The sequence below is a fragment of the Leucopleurus acutus genome, assembly GCF_964270905.1.
Source record: "Leucopleurus acutus genome assembly, chromosome: 7".
Taxonomy (NCBI): domain Eukaryota; kingdom Metazoa; phylum Chordata; class Mammalia; order Artiodactyla; family Delphinidae; genus Leucopleurus; species Leucopleurus acutus.
In genome coordinates, this window is record NC_139150.1 from 17,843,449 (window position 1) to 17,866,504 (window position 23,056).

The 23,056-nt window shown below is 53.0% G+C and overlaps 1 protein-coding gene across 1 annotated transcript in view; it reads right to left on the reverse strand.

The window, feature by feature from the left end:
- PAPPA (pappalysin 1) overlaps positions 1 to 23,056 on the reverse strand; it is a gene marked incomplete at its 5' end in the record, with an annotated part of 255,185 nt that overhangs the window by 40,541 nt on the left and 191,588 nt on the right. The window contains 4 exons of the mRNA XM_082842115.1: positions 5,669 to 5,778; positions 10,757 to 10,904; positions 19,430 to 19,601; positions 20,197 to 20,407. Of these exons, the coding sequence (XP_082698241.1) occupies positions 5,669 to 5,778; positions 10,757 to 10,904; positions 19,430 to 19,601; positions 20,197 to 20,407 (641 nt within the window). The remainder of the gene's footprint in view (positions 1 to 5,668; positions 5,779 to 10,756; positions 10,905 to 19,429; positions 19,602 to 20,196; positions 20,408 to 23,056) is intronic.

The following is a 23,056-nucleotide window of genomic DNA, read 5'->3' on the forward strand; positions in this document are numbered from 1 at the left end:
ATAAGAAAGGTTACTCTTTTGACCAATGGAAAGACCAAGGTTCAGAGAGGTAGAGAGGCTTTGAGACAAATGTGGTAGAGGCAGAGTGTTTAAAAGCTGAAGCCCAGAGAAGTCTGGCCCCAGGCAGAGCCAAAGACATGAGGAAGTATCTTGAAAGGACCCCCTCACCCTCAGGCCCAGACCTGACTCCCCTTCTGATGTCTTCTGGGATGAGTCCTCTTTTCCCCTTTATTTTTCCTTGATGTAGAGGACCTTCTATGAGTGAATTATGGAATTTACTTTTGCTTTTGTTACCTGTTATGGAGTTTCTGGCTTTCTTCTGGGTAAGCTTTTTAAAAACCTAGGCATTGTCCACTCTGTATCCCTTGTCTGAAGAATACCTACCATTTGGAGGTGCATAATCAATATTCACTGAATGAGTTAATGACCAAATGACCAAATGAGTGAATGTCTGAGTGTGCCCAGGAGTGAACGAGGAATCGCTGGTCTCTGCACACACCCCTCCTTCTCCGGGCTTCCCCTCCAGGGCACAGGACAGCTCCTCCTGCACAGTGGACAGGCTGCACTTCGTATTCAGTCAGAACCATTCTACCTCTGACCTTCAGACTCTTGGCAGGGTTTCCCGTACTGATGCCTTCTCTTCAAGGAATGAATTTCACATCCTTTGTCTGATGTACTGCACATGTTTATTACGTATAACGTGTAAGGCAGTTTCCTTGCAGAACAGAATGCATGAGAATTAGCCCTGGGTTCTAATCCTGATTCAATCACATGAGTTATGTGAACTGGGCAGTGACAACCTCTCGGAACCTCAGCTTCTTCATCTGTAAAACGGTGACAATACTTATCTCCTTGGAGTGTGAAGATACAGTGAACGGTATATATGGAACTCCCTCACAAACAGCGCCTACATGTCACAGAGAGTCAATAAATGGTACTTTCCTCTCCTTTCCTTAATTCCCTCTCTTCCTCCTTCTCCCTCCTTCCCTTTCTTCTTCTCTTCTTTTTTTTTTAATAAATTTATTTATTTATTCATTTATTTAATTTTTGGCTGCACTGGGTCTTCGCTGCTGCACGCGGGCTTTCTCTAGTCGTGGTGAGCGGGGGCTACTCTTTGTTGCGGGGCGCAGGCTTCTCATTGTGGTGGCTTCTCTTGTTGCGGAGCACAGGCTCTAGGCACGCGGGCTTCAGTACTTGTGGCTCGCGGGCTCTAGAGCGCAGGCTCAGCAGCTGTGGCACACGGGTTTAGTTGCTTCGCGGCATGCGGGATCCTCCCGGACCAGGGCTCGAACCCGTGTCCCCTGCACTGGCAGGAGAATTCCTAACCACTGTGCCACCAGGGAAGCCCTCTTCTCTTCTTTTCTTTCCTCCTTCCATCCCCTTTTTCAGAAGCTCTTTAACAAGCCAGGATCCCAGCTACCCAGAGGCACGAGGTCGTGAGTAGCATTTGCTGTTGGGAAGCTTTCTCAGCACCCTGAGCAGGGGCAGTGCAGGGCAGATTGGAGGTGCTCCTTAGCAGCTGACGGAAGAGAAGCTGACCCCAGACTCTGGATGTCCAGCCTGGAAGAGTCTGTCTCATCCAGAGGTTGTAAGCCAACAGCTTCCGGGCTATACAACCCACAGAAATGTTGGGTTTGGCACACAGAGTGCTCACCAAAAGTCAGAATCACTTGCCAATATATAAAACATGAGAGACTTCTTATTTTAAAAACTCCAGATTTCTTGTACTCAAGAAAAAAAGGAAAATCTGGCCACACTGAACCCACATTTCCACACTGTCACACTCAGCTAGAGGCTCCCCCTTTGGCAGCCAGCGTGTGTTTTCCACAGTTGACCACAGTCTCCACCATTCCCTACCGTCTCTCCAGCACTGAGCTTGAGGGGTGTTTCCATCTATCATCGAGAGTTTGCACTGTCTTGCTTATTAGATTAGAGGAAGGTTTCTCTGTATCTCTACTGCTTTCAAAACTGCATACGTGGGAGGGGGCTTTAAAGGGGGGAGAACTTAAAGGAAATGAAAGGACAGAGTGTTTTTCTTTATGAAGGTAAAACATATGCCTAAGAAGAATTTCATCAGATATATACTCTAAGATTCCAGTAACATGAAGTTCAAAAATAAGCAAAACCAATATCTTGGTGGTGTGGGTACTGCCTGCCATGGAGAAGGGAAGGCCTCTCTGGGGAGTTGGAAAGGTCCCCACCCTGATCTGGGTTTCACGAGTGGACACAAACATAAAAATTGATCAAGTCTAATGCTTAAGATTAGCATGTGAGCTTAATCTCAACAGGAAAAACTTCAACTGCGTTTGTAATATCTCATTTCTTAAGTTGGGCAGTATGCACATGGGCAGTTGTTTTATTTTCTTTAAGTCCCTCTGTGTCTGTCTGATGTATTTATAGTAAATACTACTGCTACTGCTACTGCTACTGCTATGGGCTGGCCAAAAATCTCGTTTGGGTTTTTCCGTAACATCTTACGGAAAAACCCGAACACGGTTTCTGGCCAGCCCAATACCCTGTCTCAGTATTTAAGATACAGAATCATATGCCTGGCCCGCTTCACCCACTTATCACACCTGTCGGGTTCCCATCGGTGTGTGAGTTTGTGACTCTTGATTTCAGTCTAGCTCTTGTTTCACAGATGGGGCAACTCCGGCACATATAGCAAGCAGGTGCTGAACCCTGGTCACCTGACTCAGCCACCATAGACATTTAGGGAGCATCTACCGTGTGCTGGGCACTTGAGGGGTGCACCAGGGTAAATAAGGTGAGCACGGGCCCGCCTTCACGAAGGTCACCAGTCCTGCACGTGATCCCAGTGTTGATATTCCACTCATCTAGGTGGTCCTCATTCTCGTCATACGTGCCAACACACGTAAAGTGCTTAAAACAGAGCCTGTCACGCAGTATATGCCAGTGGTGGGTCGCAGCAGGCTTGCATGGGCTTACGAGAGGCGACAGTGCTGATGTCTTGCTACTTGTGTTGAGTGACAGCCACTTGGAAACCCAGAAATCTGCTATGGTGAGAATATTTACGCCTCAGGAACTGGCAAGTGCTACGAATCAGAGGGCGTATTTTTGTGGAGAGCCAGTTGTGAATTATTTCCCGGCTGGTGAGCGATCGTAAACATTTTGCCTTTATTATTATTATTGTAGAGGCTGCAGGGGTGGCTGGAGGAGTAAACGGCAGCATCAGGCTGACCTGGGTCCCTCTTCAGTTCCTCGTAGGCAAGTGGCTTCTACCTCTGAGATTCCATTTCCTCTACTGAAAAAATGGAGTCTAATTCCCACCTCATAGGGGTGTGTGTGTGTGTGTGTGTGTGTGTGTGTGTGTGTGTGTGTGTGTGTGTGTGTGTGTGTGTGCGCGCGCGCGCGCGCAAATCAAGGCTGGAAGGTGTCTGATCCAATGCCCGATTCACAGCAGGCATCCATTAAATGTCAGCTGTCATCTCTCCCTCTCTTATGCTGGGGACAAATGTGACAGTCGCTGGCGCGGAACCTTGGCCCTGACCATCTACCTTGTGCTGGCGCTCAGAGATGAACCCTCAGAAAGCAGAGGAGCCATCCAGGGCCTGCCTTGGCCTGGCAGTGCCGCACCGGCAGCTCTGCTTCTGTAGCTCTCACCACAGAAGGGGCCAGGGTGCAGGCGAGGCCAGCTTTTCTGCCTGGTTCCTGGAAATCATCAGTCTCTGCCCTTCGCCCTCCTCCCTTTTTCTAGCACATTTTTTCCTCCTGGATAATGAGGCCTCCGGAGACCAGTGGAGGTCTGAACCTCGTTATGGCTCTCTGGGTAGGCCGGCATCAATAAAGGCCGGCGGACCAGGGAACTGGGTGGGGGGCTGGAGCAGGCAGGCAGCGGGTGGGCGACTGACGAGGGGGGCGCTTTGTAGACTTTCAAATCCCTAGATTTATTTCACAGTGAATTATAACTGAACTCTTTAGTGCCTGGGGCTCACAGAGGGAAGGGTGGGAGTTCACCCAGGGGCAGCGAGGAAAGGCCTGAGGGGGAGACGGGTCGGGGAACCCGGTGTGGGTCCCAGGCACGTGGGAGGTGAGCGAGGTCTCCTGTGCTCTGTGTAGAGTGTAGGTCCCTGCCTTTGCTGGGTGGAAATCGGGGTGGAGTAGAGGCAGGGCGGGATGGAGTGCAAGGAGCTCCCGGTCAAGATCCTGCCTCTGCTTCCTGGGGTGACCTGGCCCAGTCCCCTCCCTCTCTGAGCCTCAGTTTCTCCATCTGTACAATGAGGGGCGTGTATCTGATGATCTCCAACTTCCTTGAGACTCTGACATACAGCCTCTGTGCGTGCGCCTGGGCGTGTACAGCCCATCAGAGTACATGGGGTGCTCGGTGAGGTGAGGGAAGCAGGGTGCGCTTGTGCAGGTCCGGGAGAGTCAGGCAGAGAGACAGACAGAGAGAGACGGAGAGAACAGTGGGGATGGAGGGAAAGAACGTGGGCAGGAGGGAGGCAGAGCCAGGTCACAGAGGTATCAGGAGAAGGGAGAGAAAGAGCGTGAAGAAAGAGGCAGGAGAAGAAATGAAGCTGGAGATGGGCAGAGAGCGGGAGCGGGGAGGACGAGGAAGGAGGGGTGGAGAGCCCTGGGGCGCACGGGGGCGCAGGGGGCCGCTGGCCAGGCCCAGCGCCAGGCCCACAGGTGCAGAGTGCTGCGTAAGCCCTCACAGCCGTGCTCTCAGCTCATCGGGGAAACAGTGCACCCGGCCTCGGGATCTGCAGCGGGCGGGCAGACGGCAAGGCCTCCAGCGCCCCGGCAGAAAGGCTGAACCCGCCCTGCAGCCCTGCCTCTCTCACTTCCTCCAGCGTGAGGGGCCAGTACCCAGAGCTGGCACATGAGGCCTGGGATCGTGCTGTCCCGGAGGACAAGAGTGGGGTCCCGAGTGATCGGGTGACACCCAGGAATGTGGGAGCGGCCAGCGCCAATGTGAACATGGCCTTCCAGCAGCCTGACCGTGGGAAGAGCACAGCCCTTGGATGCAGGCTTGGGGTCGAGCCCTCACCCTGGGCCATCGCCCGCTCCTGAGGTCTCAGTGTCCACAACGGGAGAATGCAGACAGTGGCCCTCACTCCACATAACCATCCTGGGAGACCAGCGGGGGTCTGAACCTCGTTCAGCTCCGGGTGCACAAACACGGTAGGTGCTTCGTACACAACTGGTGTTACTAGTTCCCCGTGTCACATACTAATTGCTTTCTACCGAATAAGCAAGGCACGAGAAAGATACCAGAAGCCCAGGCTATGGAATATCCCAGAGCTTATATTAGAGAAGCCAAGAGCACCGTCCTGACCAGTGAGGACTCTCCAGTCAGGCAGACACAGGTTTGCGACCTGACTCTGCTCTTTCTACCTAGGTGTTCTTGGGGCCTCAGTTTCCTCATCTGTAAACCAGGCACATTAGTCCTCTAACTCCTAGGCTGTCATCAGGATTCAGCGGGACAGTACATAAAAGGTCCATAGCACAGGGCCTGTCAGAGGGAAGGTATTAAACACTTAAGGGCTGGAAAAACGATGGTGAACAAGTCTTCACTCCACAGAGCAGATGTGACCGTTAGATGCTTTCACGTATGTAGAGGGACTAATGCAGGACCAGAGAGTATAAGTGGTCAACAAGGTCATTTCCCTCCCTGAGCCGCAGGTGGGTGGCCCCAGTCACTCACCTCCACCCGCGTGGGGTTCAGCCAGTGGGGGATGTCACGGACGGTCACGTTCACTGGCAGGATGATGGACTCGCTGTTGTGGTCCAGGCACGAGGTGGCACACTCCGACCCTGAGGGGAAGCCGAGAGTGAGGTGGTGGCTCAGCCCCCGTCTCCTGATGCCAGGGGCTGCCCCACCCCCAGAGTGGACCCTGCCGGTCCCCGGTCCCCAGTGAGTGGGGACGCCCACCCTCAAGGGCAGTGGGCAGGAGTGAACGCCCCAGCAGCGCCACCTGTGGTCTCCCTGACCGTCCTCTTGTCTCCAGTCCAGGGGCCCGCACCACCACGCTCAGCAGCCCTCAGCCCAGGTTGGTCCTGCTCCTCCTCTGCTCAGAAACCTTTCGAAGGTTCCCCACATCCAGGACAAAGTCCAGATCCCTTTGCTCGGCATCCACGGCCTCCCACGGTCTGGTCAACCTTATCTCCCACTAACCATCTTCACACCCTCCCACTAACCGGACTGTGCTCGGTTTCGCATGGGAGTCCCACACTTCCTCGCCTCCGTACTTCTGTTCCTGTCCATCCTGTCTCCTGAATCGTCCCCCCGATCTGCCTTTGCACGGTCAAATCCCACCAGTTCTTCAAAGTCCAGCTCAAATCCTCCAGGAAGCCTGCCCTGATTTCTGCAGCTGAGTGAGAGCAGAGTTTGGCACTGAGGAATCTCACTCCGGTGCTGGGCTTACCCCCTGTCCCTCCTTTCCCCAGTAACAGGGATGCCCTGGGAGGGCAGGGATGGGATCAGGTCCTCTCTGAGCCTAACCCAGTGCCTGACACACAGCGTCTGCTCAGCAGGCGTCAACCAAATGAATGGTGAGCCTGTGAATGCAACGTCAACGTCTCAGCCCCACGCTTCTCCTCCCACACCGCCTGCATTCGCACCCTCTGTGCCCTCGAGACCATCCCCGCCCCTCCTCCACTAGCGTATGACCAGTTAGTGACCCTTCAGACCTCAATCCACGTGTCGCTTGCTCGGGGACAACCTCCATTCCTGACGGGCCAAAGCCTCTCACTGGCACCCAGCCCAGATCTGTCACATTGGCCTGGTGACTGTTGTGCCAATAGCTCCCTTCCCTGCTCGACTGTAACTCCACAAGGCCAGCACTGCCCGCGCCCCCCTGCTATGCCCAGAGCCTGGCACTGTGCGTGGCGGATGGCAGGCACTCAGTGAGTATCTGTGAAGTGAGTGAAAGGGACAAGAGTGAACGGGGGCATAGGTGGTTGAGGAAATGAGAGAGTGAATGAATGAATGGATGACTGGCACAATGAGTGAATGATGAATGAGGCATCTCGTGGGGGAGGAAGCGGGTACCTAGATGGATGAGTGAATGAATACATGACTGAGTAAGTGGATAAAGGGATGAAAACATGAATCAGGCAGTGAGTCGGTGAAGGCGCCAGACCAACAGGGACAGGGTTAGTACACAGAAGCCCTTGGTCCAGGGACTTCTTCAGCTGACTTTCAAGCTGTGGGTTGGCAAGATGACTGTACTTTGACTCATACATTCTCTGTCCTGACCTCACTGATCCTGAAGTCTCCTAAAAATCAAGCTCATCCCATGGGATGTCCCCAGGACTCCCAAAAAAGTGCTCATTCATATGGACAAAGAACTGATGTGTCAGAATCTGACCAGGGCCCTAAGGAGGTCATTCCCCTGCCTTAGGGCCAAGACCACCCTTGAACACTAAATGGTTTACAAGAGTCAGCTCTCTTGAAAAACATCCTATGCTGTGAGCCATTCTAAAGGCTCCCTTCCAAACGCGCGTGTGTGTGTGTGTGTGTGTACACAGACTAGGTAAGTATGTTTATGCATACATGCAGCTATACGTACATAGACACTTGTATATGTATATATAGTTTATCCAGTGCCATTCCTGTTGCCACCTTGTCATCCTCTTCAATCTAAGAGACTCACAGAATCTGAAGAGGTAGCAAGGGTGGGGTGGCGGGTCCAGGACAATCTCTGGAAACTCTTTAATTTAAACATGGGGCCACTGAGCCCAGAAGGTGGGGATGGGGATATTCCCGGTCCTGCCAGGTGTTTTTCACCCGTCACTCGTTCCCCTGCACACCCAGTGTCATCGCATCCATCTCAGAGACGACAGCGTGCAGCGTGCGAGCTCGGGTCGCAGAGCTGGCGAGTAGGGGGACGTGAATGAAAGCCCACGTCTCTCTGAATTCCAAGCCCAGCGATGGATACGGCGGAGACGCAGAGGGAAGAGAAAAGAAGGCAGCAGTGGAAGGGGACAGAGAGGGGTGAAGGGTCAGAAGAAAGAAAAGAAACGGGGGACACACAAAAAGACAAAAAAGGTGAGTGACAAGGAGAAGAGGGATCCCTAAGCAGTCAGAGACACTCAGTGGTGTGTGTCTGTCAGGAGATCAGTTCTGAAGATTTTAGGGAGCGAGGATGAAACCAGGCTGCGATGATAAAATCCTTTCGAGAGAAGAAGATGCAGCCTCTGAGAAGCAGACAACGGTTATTTATCCCAAAAGGGGGGAAAGAACTGGCCAGCACAGGAGGGCACCGCCGCCTTACGCGGGAGCCACACCTTAATTTCTCTGTCCCCGCATCTCCCCCTCGGCACTCCCCTCCCCCATGCCCGGCTCTGGGCCTCAGGACCAGGCTGCCGTGTGTGATACATGAGGCTAATCGGCCTCACTACAGACTGGTGATCTCAGCGGCCCCCGCCTCCCCTTCCCGGGAGGAGCAGGGACGGTGGCAGCGGCCTTGGTGGCAGTAACAACTTTCTGAGGACCCCTCACTGCCACAGAAGCCTCCCCAGGCTGCTCGGGGAGGGACCCTGGAAGAGCTGCTCTGGGTGGCCCCAGCACGTGGGCCCCAGCCACCGAGCTGGACACCTACGTCACCCGTGCCCTGCTTACCAGGCCTCTGGTCGAGTCCCTCTCCTTGGTGAGGTGGGCCCTGCCCAGGGAGGGGCTCAGAATGCGGCAGGAGGGAGAGCAGCCTGGGGGGTGGGGGAGGGAAGCCTCTCCCCCCCCCCCGTCCTCCGGCCACCCCCTCAGTGCCCCAGCCCGCTTTCACTCTCTCAGCTCTCCCCGTGTGCCCTCACCTGCCCACCGCCCACCCCGGGCCACCGTATTCATAAAACCGGCATCTGCATGGCCGCGGGAGCATGAGGAAGGGAAGGAGATTCAGGTTCCGATGTCAGACAGCTTGCTTTCCCTTTCTGCTCTGACCACGAAGAAGCTCAGTGGGTAAAGCAAATGCTGCCGTCACCCCCTCCCCCTCCCTCCTGACCACTCTGTGGGCCCCCAGAGAGCCAGGCATGCTGGCTCACTTCCATGTGCCTGTGACAGGTACACACAGTACAGGTGCAAAGGGGCCACGAGGTGTGTTTGTGTACGTGTGTGCGAGCTGCACGCAGGTTTACGGGTGGCGAACGTATGTGGCGTCTCGCTGACGTGTACGTGCTAGGCATGGGCTCACCACAGGGTGTGTGTGTGCATCTGGTTAAGCATTTGTGCGTATATGAGTATATGTGTTGATTGTGTCGGTGGATGCAGACATGCAGGAGGTCTGGTTTTCATCAGAATTTTTTCTCCCAGGGTTGCTCAAGGCCAGTCGTGAGTGTGACTGAGTGTTCACGTGCAGGGACCCCGTCACAGACAGAAGCGTCCAGAGCCATGAACACCCCTCAGGGTAATGGAGAGGAGAAAGCCTTGGCCTTGGGATGGAAGAGCCAAGGCTACTTGCCATTGCCGCACCTGTTGCCCCAGCTCTCTAGAAAGCGTACACTGGCAGGCCCTGTAAATCCCACCTCTCGGCAACCCTCCTGGTCAGGGCCCTTTGGATCGGCAGCTCGGCAAGTTCTTAAAGTACCCCTGGAATCAGCAGGGACAGCGACCGTGTCCGTGGGCGTTTTCTGACCCGTCCTGGACTGACACAGGAGGGTTGATCCCTACTCTGAGTTCAGGTGAAGAACCTCTGCACTTGGAGGCTGCATGTTTCCATCTTTAAAAGGAAGTGGTCAGGCCCCCTCACGCCTCTGCTCTCCAGCCATGGGCCTCCCTTCTGGACATGAGACGATAACTCGTTTTACTAGGTGAGGATCACATTGACTCTGTGTGGCTGGGAGTGAGTGTCTGCAGAGATAACCTTCTGCTCCAGACATCCCGGGTGATTGTCCCAGGACTGGCCATGAGAAAGGACATCCAATTCCCTGGGCTTTTCATCGTGGTCAGTTAGGGAATCAGCCCAAGAGGTCAGTATCACTGCCCTCAACTGAGATTAGACTCAATGCACACCCAGCTCCTCAGAAAGCTGCGGGCCTGTGATTAATGCGTCTGTCCAGACACCTGCTTTCCACCAGGCAGACTCCTGGCATCAAACCCCAGGTTGTCTCCCTTCACTTGGCACGCTGGTCTATCACCACGCAAATAGTATTCTGAAAACGCTGTTCGTCCTTACTTAGGAGGCAACTGGAATGCCGTGGAAAGGACTCAGGCTTTGGAGAAGGAGAGGTTGCGAAGATCCCTTCGAGCCTCAATTTCCTCATCCGTTAAAGGTTACTGAGAGGATACGAGGTAACGCCTCTGCAGCGCTTGGTGCGGCACTGACCACAGTCGGTACTACGAACGATCAGCACTACATAAACTTCAAGATCAATAACAAAGGCTGCCACGCTGGACCACTACTGCTTCCCTAAACAGGACGTGTGTGTGTTTTCATCCCTCCCTCCCTTTGCCACATGATTCCTTCTGCCTGGAATGCCATTTCTTGCCCCACAAGCTCTTGCAAATCCCTGTGTAAGCATCCCTGCCTCTGGGAGCCTTCTGTGTCCCCGGAGGCACCGGTGAGCTGTTCTGTACTCCAGTGCAACTGTGCACGCTCACCCAACACTGCTTTGCCAACATCCATGCCCTGACCTCTCTCTCTGGGAGGACAGGGTCCGGTCTCATTCCTCTTCATTTCCCCAGTGCCTCATGCAAGGTCTCAAACAGCACGGCTGCCCAAGTCCTCGGCAGGGCGCGAGCCCCGAGCTCCTGGAAGGACGCGCCCTCCCACTGCTCAACCCGACACGCCCGTCGTACCGATGGCATAGCCTGCAGGGCACTGCAGCTTCAGGTTGCTGTTGAGCTGGTCCGGGGCTGAGCACTGGCCTTGCATCTCCTGGCAGACGTGGAAGGAGCCGCTCCAGGTACCATCTTTCCGGCAGTGGATGACGTTGCTCCCGTGCCCCTGAACGCCACAGAAGCACAGTCAGGACCAAGAGAGACCCCACCCTCCACAGAAGAAGCCTCTGAGTGTTGCATCTCCCCAGAGCTCTGAAAACGTTAAAAAAAACAAGTTCTTAACAGTGGTGGAAACCCAACCACCCTCAGACAGAGGAACTGTAATATCTCCATTTTACAGACAGGGAAACTGAGGACTCAGTGTGGGAACACACTGGCTCAAAGCATCCTGGAGAGTTTAACTCCCAGGTTTCCTAAATCTCAGCAGTGCTCTTTCAGAGATTTCAATCGGAGAAATGTGTTCTGCTTGTTTGTTTGTTTTTAACTGAGAAGGTGGGACCCACGTGCACCCCCAACGTGTACCGTGAGTAAACATGGGTCCTGGCGCTGTTTGGAAGGAGACAGGCATACACCAAGGCTCGTTTCCTCTCAATCGATGAGAAAGCGTCCCAGGCCAGGGCTCTGCCACGTGCTAACAGGCGACCCTGGCTCCGCTGAGGAGCTTTCTCTTCCAGGGATTCCCTCCTCTCCTTCCCCTTCCCGTCCTCCCTTCTGTTCCATTCCATTCCAGCAATAATGCCACCAAGAGGGTGGGTGGGGGGATGCTTCCATCTGCGCCCTCCCCTCTGATTCTTTAAAATAGGCAACATTTCCCATTTCTCAATCTTCTGCAAAGTCACGGGCAAGTGCAGCCTGCAGACGTCGTCCTTCCTCCAAACCGCTTTGCACATCTAAGATTCTAACGGGAGGTGTCCAGCTTTGTCGAAATTCCAGAACCACCCCTAAATCCAAAGACCGTTTCTTAGTGTCCACTCTGGGTTCAGGACCGTGTTCAGTGACTGCGCTGTGTGCACCGGGCGAGAATAACCGGATGTGAGGGGCAAGCTGGGAAGGCCTCTGAGAGGAGGTGACATACGGAAAAGAGTTTTCAAGATTCTGTGTGGAATCAGGCAGAACAGGGAGGGAAGGACACCTGTGCAAGGCCAAAGGGCACGTGCAAGCTCGAGAGGGAGGGAGTCGGGAAGAGCTGGTACGGCAGGTAAGGTGTGCAGCCTTAAACAGCCACTTATGGAGTCTGGACTCTACCCCTTGGAACTGGAGAACCACGGGTAGTCTCTGCACAGTGGGGCCTCCTGTGTGAGAACAAGCTGTGTAGCGTCTCCCTCTTTCCCGTTTAGGATGAGAAGAGAAACTCTACGTGGGGCCAGAGCAGCTGACCACGCTCCGCCAATGAAAATGTCTGCGGAATGGCTCCCGTGCCCTTCAGCTGCCACTCAAGCCCCTGCGTCTGGCCTCCAGAGCCCTCAGAGCCTTAACTCTGCCTGATTCTCCAGCTCCCTGCTGCCCACGGCACCGCCGCTAACCTTGAACTCCACCAGTCGCCTGCATTCCGGAATGCACCCCGTGAGGTGTCACACGGCCGTGCTTCTCCTCCTGTCTGCTCTGCCCTCTCCCCTGCCCTCCCGCCCAAACACCGGCACAGACCTTCTCTGGCACAAGCCATCCTGTCCTAACGCCACCCCGGTCCTGCACAGAACACTACCCGAAGGTCTCTGACACCCACTGCCTCTTTATCCCCACTGCTCCCTCCTAGACGATGAGCTCCTTAGTCATCCCTGCATCCCCAGGGCCTTCCACAACACTTAATAGGTCCTGGCCTTTGGTCCATTCACTCGTCACGCAGTATTTTTGCTCACTCAAGAACCGTTCAACAAGATATGGAGTCAACAGGTGACAGTTATGGAAGGAATTTGTTTAAAACACAAGAAGAGAAATGAATGCATGAATCAAGAAATGAGTAAATGAAGAAATGAACGAATACGAGAATAAATGAATGAGTGCACACAGGAAAAATAAACTCTTGGAAAGGGTTGATGCAGGCTGAAGCTTCCCTGTCTGAGAAAACAGCTGCAAGGAGAGGGGATTTAGAGAGAAAGGGGGCCCCTCTCTGGGCCTCACGTGGACCAGCACGAGGAGGGTCCAGTTGTGGTGGAAGCCTCTGTGGCCATCGAGAAGGGTGGCCCATCCCGCGCACGCAGCTGTGGGATGACTGCCGAGTCCACCCAGAGGTTCCATGTGAGCTCAGGGAAAGTGTAGGCAGCTTCATGTGGCTTCAGAGAACCCCGACTCTCCCTCCCAGAGCCCCAGGCCCCGTGATTCGGCTGGGCCCTCATGGGAGTAGGAAATTGACCCCAATTTCCTGGAGCCTTGGCCTGGGCCTATGATGCATTTGGCCTCCAGCCCCTGAAGGGCTGCAGACCTCAGCACTATGTGGGCCAGAGCTGGCTGGAGAGCTCGGTTTGCAAAAGAGAATGTATTAGAACTGACTGGAATCTGCTCGGGGAATTTCAGACTGGGGAGGCTCCTCTATAGAAGGTGGGAACATAAAGCTATTGGTCTTGCTACCTCTTGACTCTCTCCCTCCTGCCCAGGTCATCGAGCACTTTCTGCTGCTGACTAAATCGGCCTTACAGAGGACGGAATCCTTCTGGACTGGACTTTCAAACAAGGCTTACTTGAGGGCTGGCAGTCCAGGGAGGGCTTCTACAGTGGAACCCAGACGCCATGTCCAGCCCCATCTCTTGCTACACACATGTCCTTCCTGCTCGTCTGGGGTCACCTGTCTCTCCTGCACACTTTTCTTCCTTCCCACCACCATCCCTTTGCCCCTACTGTGCCCTCTGCACGGCAGACCTCCTGGAGCCTCTCCAGATGTTCGAATCCTCCTTTGGGAATAGATCTTGGTGCACTCAGGGCTGCCTACCAACCGGTGCGGACCCTCAGAGTAAGATCCATGATGTTGAGTCTAGTCTGATCAGAGATGACCTGACATTGAGGACCCAATCTGGGAAGACCAGAGACCGCGGGCAGGGGACCCACTGTGCGTACTTGGCTCCAAATGCACAGTGCTGCATGCCAGGGGGAAAATTCTCACCAGGGGCTGAGCGTCCCTCAGCAAAGCACTGTGCCTCTCTGTGCCTGTGCATCCAACTGTAAAACAGCATATTGTGCTCTCTCGACCCCGCTTCAGCTACACAGGTCCACAGAGAGCCGCAGGCATATAACACAGTATCAAATACCTAGTATGTGCCAAGCGTTCTACGCACATTTAAAGATGCTTTTAACGACGTAGTTAATGTAGAAATTATGTCCCATTTACAGATTTGGAAACTGAGGCTCAGCTAGGAAGTGAAAGATGAGTTTTTAAATGGTATTGGTGTAATGGTTAAGAGTATGGACTTAAGCCAGCTGCCCAGGTTCAAATCCCATCTCTGCAACTTTCCCACTTGGGGAAGTTCCTTAACTTCCCTCTGCCTCAGTTTCCTCAACTGTTAAATAAGCCTGCAGTTCACAGCCTGAGAAAGTCACCACGAGGATTAAGTGAGTTAGGTTGAAGCATTTAGAGCTTAACACACACATCAAGCTCTCTAAGGGTTAGCTGAGCTCGTAACCACCCCGTTGCACTGTCTCCAAGAGAACTTCAGAATCAGCCCCAGCGTCACCCACACTCTAGAAATGGCAGCCACCAAAATAGGGAGGCAGCAGGCCCAAGTCACGCAGGTCGTCGGGGCCAGAGCCAGACCTCTTCCTGTAAGCCTCTGAGCTTTACTACAATGCAGGGGAGGGGAGGTGGAGAGGAGAGGCTGGGGGATGAGTGGAGAGGGAGACCTAGACCTTTTCTACTTAGCAGAAATGAAAATAAACAAAATAATGGCAGAGAGAAACATGGCAACATCAGAGCCAGGCAGAACCGCAGGGTGCAGCGCAGGATATAAACAGTTAAACTTTGGAGGCAGCCTGACCTAGCAACTGGAGTCTCCGTTCTACCTGGACTTCCTCGTTGTATAAGGTGGGCAAGCCACTTTACCTCACTGAACCACATCTTCCTCATCTTCAAAACGGGACAGTAATGCCAGATGCTGTGGGGCTTAAATGAAGTAGTCTGTGTAAAGCACTTAGCCCAGACTGAAATGCAGTAAATGCTCAATAAATCACAGCTGCTGTTCACTCTTTGCCTATGTGTCCAGTCAATGGCCTTACATGCATTTTGCTTCCTCCCAGTGAGATACAGGGGTGACACGCAGCTCCAGGAGTAAGGATGGGCAGAAAAGGTGGCTTGTGCAACGACTTGGTTAGGAGATCTGAGACTCTGTGTCAGATCTGACTCTGCTGGTATCAATAACTTGCTGTGTGACTTGAGGTACGTTGCTTCCCCTCTCTGGGCTCCAGTGGTCCCATCTATAAGGTAAGTGTGTTGCAGTAGAAAATCTCTGAGGTCTGACCCACCTCCAACATCACATGGGCCTGGGATGTCTCTGACTTCCTCTGGGAAGCCCTGCGTTCTCGGGCAAGCATGTGACAACCCTGAAACTAGAAGCTGCCCCTGCTCTGGGAGGCGTTATACGTGTGAGAGCTGTGCTGTGTCCAGAGCAGACCCAGAAAGGCAGGGCCAGCTGCACACCACTAGTGGCAGAAAGGCTTTTCCATCCTTCCTCTGTGATCCGTGCAAAGAACTGGGTGCATTCCTGGCTCCACTCCCACCCTTCCTCTCTGGCTCCCGCTGTGTTGCTAAAGTCCACCACTGACGGCATTACTTCGTTCCGAAAGCACCTTTAGCTTCTTCCTCTCCTGCTGCAGCCCCTGTGCATGCATCTCCCACAGACCCTGTCCCCATCCCAAGACAGCCCACTCCCCTAATCACCTACAAAGCCTCCCACAGTGCTTCTCTCTGTGTTATCACCTCGGACAGCTCAGGGGCATCTGAGTTAGATTAAATGCTCAATTAGCACTTCTCTCCAGTCGCCTGGAGATGGAATCCCTGTCCTTTGCCACTCCCTGCCCTGGAAATGTCTGGAGACGGGGGGGGGGGGGGGGGGGGGGGGGGGGGGAAGCAGGGCCCTGGAGCCAGTCATCGCCACCTACTAACTCATAACCGTGGGCAAGAGCTTGGCTTCACAGGCTTTCTTCCCTTATCTGCAAAATGGGCACATCGCTTCTTTTTCAGAAGTTTATTATGAGGTGCCAAAGTGAGAGGAAATCTGTGGCTTCAGGTTGGCAGTCAGGAAATACTTAAAAAAATTTTTTTTAAAAGCTGTTATTGTTAAGGTCCTCTGTCTTGGTTTACAGGGATAATAACGCTATAAATTCTACAGCTGAACTGTTCAATACGGTAGCCACTATACAAGTGTGGCTGTTTACATTGAAATTTGAATGATTTAAAATTAAGTAAAATGTAACATTTAGCTGTTCAGTCACTTAGCTGTATTTCAAGCGGTCCATAGCCACACATGGCTGGAGACCACCGTATTGCACAGCACAGACATGGAACACTTCCATCACAGCAGAAGGTTCTACAGGGTAGCGCTCATCTAGAGAGTCTATACATTCTACAGGTTTATGTGAGCTAGAGGTCAGGTTCCTATGGTTCCTATTGGTCTCCCCAACCTATATCCTGGCCTCATGCATGATGGCTGACTTTCTGGGGCTAGCTGCCGACAGAGGGCTGACTTTCAAGCCATTGCCTTTGTTTCCAGGTTCTGTAAGAGCCCACGGGGCACATCACGATGCATGTGGCATCTCTCCACTAGAAGGGACCTTAAAGGCAGGCTAGTTCATCTGTGCCTTCCCCAAGGCTGCCATGCACGGTGGCATAGGTTGTACACTCTACAATTCCAGGGGTCCCTCATAGGCATGCCTTACTTTCATTACCTCATTTAACCCTCACAAATAAACTATAAGGTAGGTAGTAGTATTTCCCCTCCCCCATTTTATGAATGAGCAAACTGAAGCTTAAAGAGTTAAACAACTTGCCCAAGTCCTCCAGCTAGCAAGTGGTGAAGCCAGGATTCACACTCAGAGTCCAGATCCAGCATCATACTGGCTCCCAAGGAATGAATGAAGTCGAGGTTTGATTTGCTAATTTACTTTTAGTGGCCGTGGGAAGCAGTATGTGAACCTCCCCTGCAACGGTCCCTGTCCTCTCTCGCCAGGATCTGGAACTTGTTTGGAAAGCAAAGAATTCTCGCTCCACACAAGCTGCTTGATTCAAGATACTCTGTGCCGTACGTTTCAGCTGTGCTTACAGGCAGCAAGAGGGGATCTGAGGTGAATACTAGATTTGGCTCTCAGGCCCCTGGTCTGAGGGTAGAGGAAATTCATTTGCAGTACAAACTAGAAACGTCAATTGTATTAGGAGCCCATTTGGCATGCGTTCCCTCATTCTTCTAGCCGGCAAGCAATACCCTCTGCTCCTTTGTGTCTGGCCTCTCTGCCAGTTGCCAAACAGAACTGCTTGAGTCGTCTGATAAATTTACATTTTCCTCTCCTTTAAATACAAACTGGCCATGAAAGGTACTTGGCAGGCCGCAGGCAGACTGGGTTTCGGTTTGATAACGTGACCACGGCCAGAATATTATTCGGCTCAGCAGTTCTGGTAACTGTTAGCAACAGTTTTACGTAAGGGAGAGAGAGGGAAGTCGATCGGCTGCGTGAGGCCACGGTAATCTCTGGCCTTTGCTTGTTCTCAGCACTGGCTTCCTCTTCCCTGGCAGCCGGGGATGGGGATGACTCGGGTGCACAGACATCCCTGGGTTTTTCAGGTGCTGCCTATTGGATTCAGTCTGTCCACAGCTGGGGGGGACCTGGGTTCCGATTCTGACTCAGCCGCCACCAGCTATGTCACCTTGGGTGGGTGAGTGACTTTCTCGTCTGGAAAACGAGGAGCCTGGCCTGGATGTTCACTGCAGCTCTTTCTCATGCCCTGTCACTTCCCAAGCACCCATTAGGTGCTTGGCACTGTCCCAAGTGCTGAAAACACAGGGAAGATTAAAGCTGTGGTCAGGCATTTCAGAACCTGGCGGGGGGAGGGGGGAGGTGAAATGAATTACAGTGCAGTGTGGTCGATGCTGTGAATGGGGGGACCCCTAGGAGGGGCATGGAGCCCACAGTGGAAGGTCAGGAAAAGGGCCTTGGAAGGAGGGCTACCTGGGCTGAATGGTGAAGGACGGTTAGGAGGGAGGTGGCTGGAAAAGGGGACAGGGGCTTTTTCACAGAGGATGCCCAGGTGAAGGGGAGATCCGTCTCACTGGTGATGGGGGAGACGTCCTGAATGCACAGGTGGGATTTCTCCTAAGGGAGATGGGGGTCGCTGGTTCACAAAGGGCTTTGAGCAGGGGAACTGTTACGATCACATTTGTGCTCTAAACAAACCACTCTGGCTGAAATGCGAACAACACACTGGAGAGAGGCAAGGAGAAAGCAGGGAGATGGTCAGGAAGCTGCATGGCGGCCCCGGAGAGTGACGCTGGTGGCCTGAGTCAGGGTGGTGGCACTGGAGCCAGGTGAGAACAGTTCAGAAGCTGACTGAGAGAGAGAACGGGGAGGACGTGGTGGCTATCTGGATGTGGGAGCGGGAGTGAGATGAGGTGTGGATGCCGCTCTGACACTGTCTGGTATTCGGTAGATGCTAATAAAGACTAAGGACTGACAGGGGGAGAAACGTGCACCGGGGCCCAGTTGGCTGGACCCTGGCCTTGCATACCTGTGAGGCATGGGGCTTGAGGTGCCAACCCTAAACGGTTGGTTCTCTCAGGGTTGGAGCTCCTTGTGGACTTAGGTCTTCTCTGGAGCCAGCTGGCTCATCATTCTCTTTCCCACTCTTGATTCCCTACCCATCTTAGTGGGTGGAGTGGGGGCGTATGTGTCAGGAGGAAGGAAAATGCATTCACAGAACTCCTTCCGCAGGGCCGGCAGGAGTGCTGGACTTGGTCTCAGTTACATGTGGATTGAGATAAAGTCCCATCTCCCTCTGTCCTTCCTTCTTCCATAGTATTCTCAAAGCTGTACATCGAGTCTAAATATGCTTCCCTTTCTCTTTATGCTTGAGGAGTCAGCTGATGTCTCAAGATAGTGAAAGTCATGATTTTAAGTATTTCAGGGACCAACATAAGTGGTGATGGTGGTAGAAAGTTGGCCAAACAGCCTTGGTCATTCCTTAACTCGGATCGACTTCATACACTGGGATTCCACACGTGATTTCTCTCATAGGGGTTCAGAGCTAAGAATCTCTGAACCAGTAAAATGCAGTGATACAGGCAGGACAACGAGGCTCAGAGAGATTACAAAGAAAGATGGCGAGAACCCAGCCCCTCACGTCTGCGTTGCTGATGCTGCTATTATACGATTCTGGCATCCACAGAGAGTCTCCTAGAGGACGTGTTGTTTTTTTTTTTGTTTTGTTTTGTTTTAATTTGCGGTACGCGGGCCTCTCACTGTTGTGGCCTCTCCCATTGCGGAGCACAGGGTCCGGACGCGCAGGCCCAGCGGCCATGGCTCACGGGCCCAGCCGCTCCGCGGCATGTGGGATCTTCCCAGACCGGGGCACGAACCCGTGTCCCCTGCATCGGCAGGCGGACTCTCAACCACTGCGCCACCAGGGAAGCCCGAGGACATGGTTCTTAAAACACTGGCCGCTCTTTGGTAAGCAGAGAGGAGCGGGACCTAAGCATAGACCTCAAGTTCAAGGAGTCTCACCTGGGTGGCATCGCTATCTTCACACTTGACCCTGCACTCGCTGTTGAACTGGAAGCCATTAGTGCACTGGTAGAGCCCGTGGAATTTCGGTGGAGGAGGGTCACAAGTCACCGGAACACAAGCGCCCTCCTGCCAGCTGCCATCTTGGGTGCACTGGGTCTTGAAGGCCCGTCTTCAAGGAAGAGATAAAAGAAGAGACATCTCAGGGACCAAACGGCTGGAGCCACGCTCTGCACCCACGTTCCTCTGGAGCCGGCTAGCCTCACGTCTCCCTTTCCCCTTCCTGATTCCCTGCCTGTCCTGTTGGGTGGTAGGGGTTAAGGTAAACGTTCCTTTCTCAGGGCCAAGCGAGAGTTACCTGTGGACTGAAATAAAATTCAAGCCCTGCTGGCCCGTCTCCTCTGATGGATCCTGGCGCAAGGACGGTATCAGTACCCACCATTTACTATATACCAGGCACTTTGCAAGCACTTTACATATACATCCTCATTCAAATTTTTCACAGCAATCTTATGTGGTAACTGTTATTATCATCCCCATCTTATTGCTGAAAAGTAGAGGCCCAGAGAAGTGAAGTCAGTTGCCTGAGGGCACACAGCCGGCAGGCAGCTGTTAACAATATCCTTCTAGATTCCCACCAAAGAGAATGCGAGGAATGGTGGGTACTGTCTCTAGCAGAGAAGTGAGCACTTCCTTCTAACCAGACAGCCAGACCTGGCTCTCCTCCCCGCAAGCACGTGTGAGTTTGCCTTTGCAGCCCCACTTACTTCTTTGACTTCCGGGAGGAGCCGGGCACGTGGTATCCAGGTCTGCACTTGTACTTGCAGAAAGAGCCCACCTTGTGCTTGTTCTCCCGGCAGCGGGCCGTCTGGAGGTCTGCGTTGGGCACTGGGGGTGGGGCCAGGCATAGGAGCTCGCACAGGGCCTCTGGGAAGGACCACAGCCCGTCCTCCATGCAGGTCAGGAGACTGTTGTTGCCTGGAGGACACAGGAAGGCAGGGTTAGCAGGGGGTGGGTGGGGTCGGGGTGGGGTGCGGAGCGTGGTCTCTGATAGCCCAATTCAGGCACTGCCTGGACTGAAGCCAACTTGAAGAACCAGAGGATCTTTCACATATAATTCCAGACCCTTCCACTTACAACTGAGGAACCTAGGGAGAGAAAGAGCTGCCACAAAAAAAAAAAAAGGAGATGCAACTTGGGGAGTGACGTACCCCATGTCGACAGTGCATTAAAATTCAAGGCTCCTGACTCTTGATTCTGAAACCTCTTATACTGCATAGAAAAGGGAACTCCATAGTCCTTCAGTCCATCCTCCCTCCTTTGCCATGGACATTCGAGCCCAGAGATGAAGACCCTTGCCCTCTCTTAACTGGCAGAGCAAGCTCCTATCAGAATCATTTCCGACCTCTGGGATCAGTGTGCTGTGTGACCTCTAGCTGCCGCTCCCTCTCTGAGCCCTGTACCCCTGTATTTGTCCTAGCCCCCCTATGCCTGGAAGTAAGAGCGTTGTGGTATCTGAAGGCTTGATTTTCTTTTCAGGCCCCAGTATTCAGTGCAGCTTTGCCAAAGCGGCTGAGAGATGAGCACGTCCCCCGTAGCCCGTGCCAGCTCCAGCAGACGTGCTGACTGCCATCGGGAAGCTGGCCTGATGGGGAACGCTACACATAAAAGTCAAACACGGGGAGTCAGCCTGTTCGCTGCCAGGTCATACATTATCGATGCACAGCCTGCCCCAAACCTCCCCAAGACAATCAGAGATGGACCTGAAACTTGGATCTCTCAACCAAACTCTCCTCTTCCCCGTTATTCTTGAAAGGTGTTGACAACGAGGACTGGAATCACATGCGAGGCTCCGGGATTTGGAAGTTGGAGAGGGGTGACAGGGACGAGACTGATCATTTACGACGTACTGAGTACTTCTGCTATGTGATCTCATTTATTCTCACCACAGTGCTCTTAGTAGGATGACTCCCATTTGGAAACAGAGACTTAAGAGAGACAAGTGACTTGACCAAGTTCTCCTGGTTAGTAAAAGACTAAAGTGGGGTCTAAAGCTGATTTTGTGGTTTTAATGGCAAGTTGGCTACATTTGCTCAGCAGAGCTCTCAGGGTCTATTCTGAGAGAGCCAAGCCCCAAGTCTCCTAGCTACAGAGAGAAAGCATAGCTCCTGCCTTTCAGGGTGATGAGAAGATCAGATGAAACAACATTTACGAACTGCGCTGCCAAAGAAAATGTGCTGTCAAATTCCTTATTTGCTTCTCTCCCTCCTTCCCTCCCTTCTTTTCTTCCTCACCTCCCCCCTCTCTCCCTCCTAACCTCTGCCTTCAGTAGTAGACCTGAAAGGACCATAGGGGTCGCATGGAAGCCTTCATTCATTCAACAAACATCTATTTAGTGCCTACTCTGTGCCAGCTACTCTTGTCTATGTTGGGACAACGCAGTGAACAAAACAAAACCCAAACCCTGCCCTCCTGGAGCTTATGTTGTAGTGGAATAGGGAGGAACGCATTAAAAGACCCTGAAAAAGCAAACTGTTTAGTAGGCTAGAAGGTGGAAAGCACTATGGAGAGAAATAAAGCATGAAAAAGAAGAAAGGTGGGAGGGTATGTAGGCTCCTCGGTTGCTTCTCTCCCCGTTCACTTTCTTCTTTCTCCTCCTGTGTCTGTGTGAGTCATCTGGGGAGTACAAGACTGTTTAGGGTCTGCAAGCCCCACAGAGGGATTCCACGTTGATAAACTGTGACACTGCAAACTACAGATACTTCTACACCAAGTAAAAAGAAAAAAGGGTGTGGAAGGATGACTCATTTGGCTTCCACAGAAGCAGAGAGGGCTCCAGGATACCAGAGACCATAAAGTGCCTTTTTCGCTTGGCCCCTGTGACGGGGGCAGTGTTTGGGAGAGCGCCGGCTTAGCAAGTACTTAGTGGGGAGGGCAGTCACAAAAGGTAAGGGAAGCACACCCTCTCTAAATTTCCCAAGAAGGATAAAATACCTCTGGAGAAAGGGCTGAGGTGCTTTAAAAGTACACCCTACCAGCTATGCAAATCATAGATTGCAAAGCGGAAGTCATGGTTCCTTTGTGGCAAAAGCTAACATAAAAATCGCAAAACGTTAATCAAGAGAGAAAATGCAAACCAGAAATGTGCATTCTGGGAGAGGGTAAATAGGAGTTAGCCGTGCACCACAGTCAAAAGAAGCAGCACGCTAAAGCAGGAACCGGTGGTGATTCAGGACCATGGACATGCCTCACCTCACAGCAAGCACTGAACTGTGCAGAATCAGCATTTCCACGCCCTAGCTGTGGCCGCCACCCTGCAGCCACCCTGGGGCTTTGAAGAAAGTAGGTAGGACACCGCTGTCCATGCCCTTGGCTCTGACCTCTATACTGCACCTGCAGCCATCTGTCACTGGAGGCCTTTTGTTCTGACCAGGGAGGCTCTGCTGCACACAGGGCAAGCTCACAGCGCTGAGGTGTCAGTGCTCCCAGACGTAGCACTCAACCAGTGAAGGAGCTGGGGCATTAACAAGACAGTTTCCAGAGGAATGTTCTACCCTGTCTCCCACTCCTCCCCAGCGGGACTGAGCTCCAGCTGCCCACAGAGGTAACTGGCTTTAGGAGAGATCC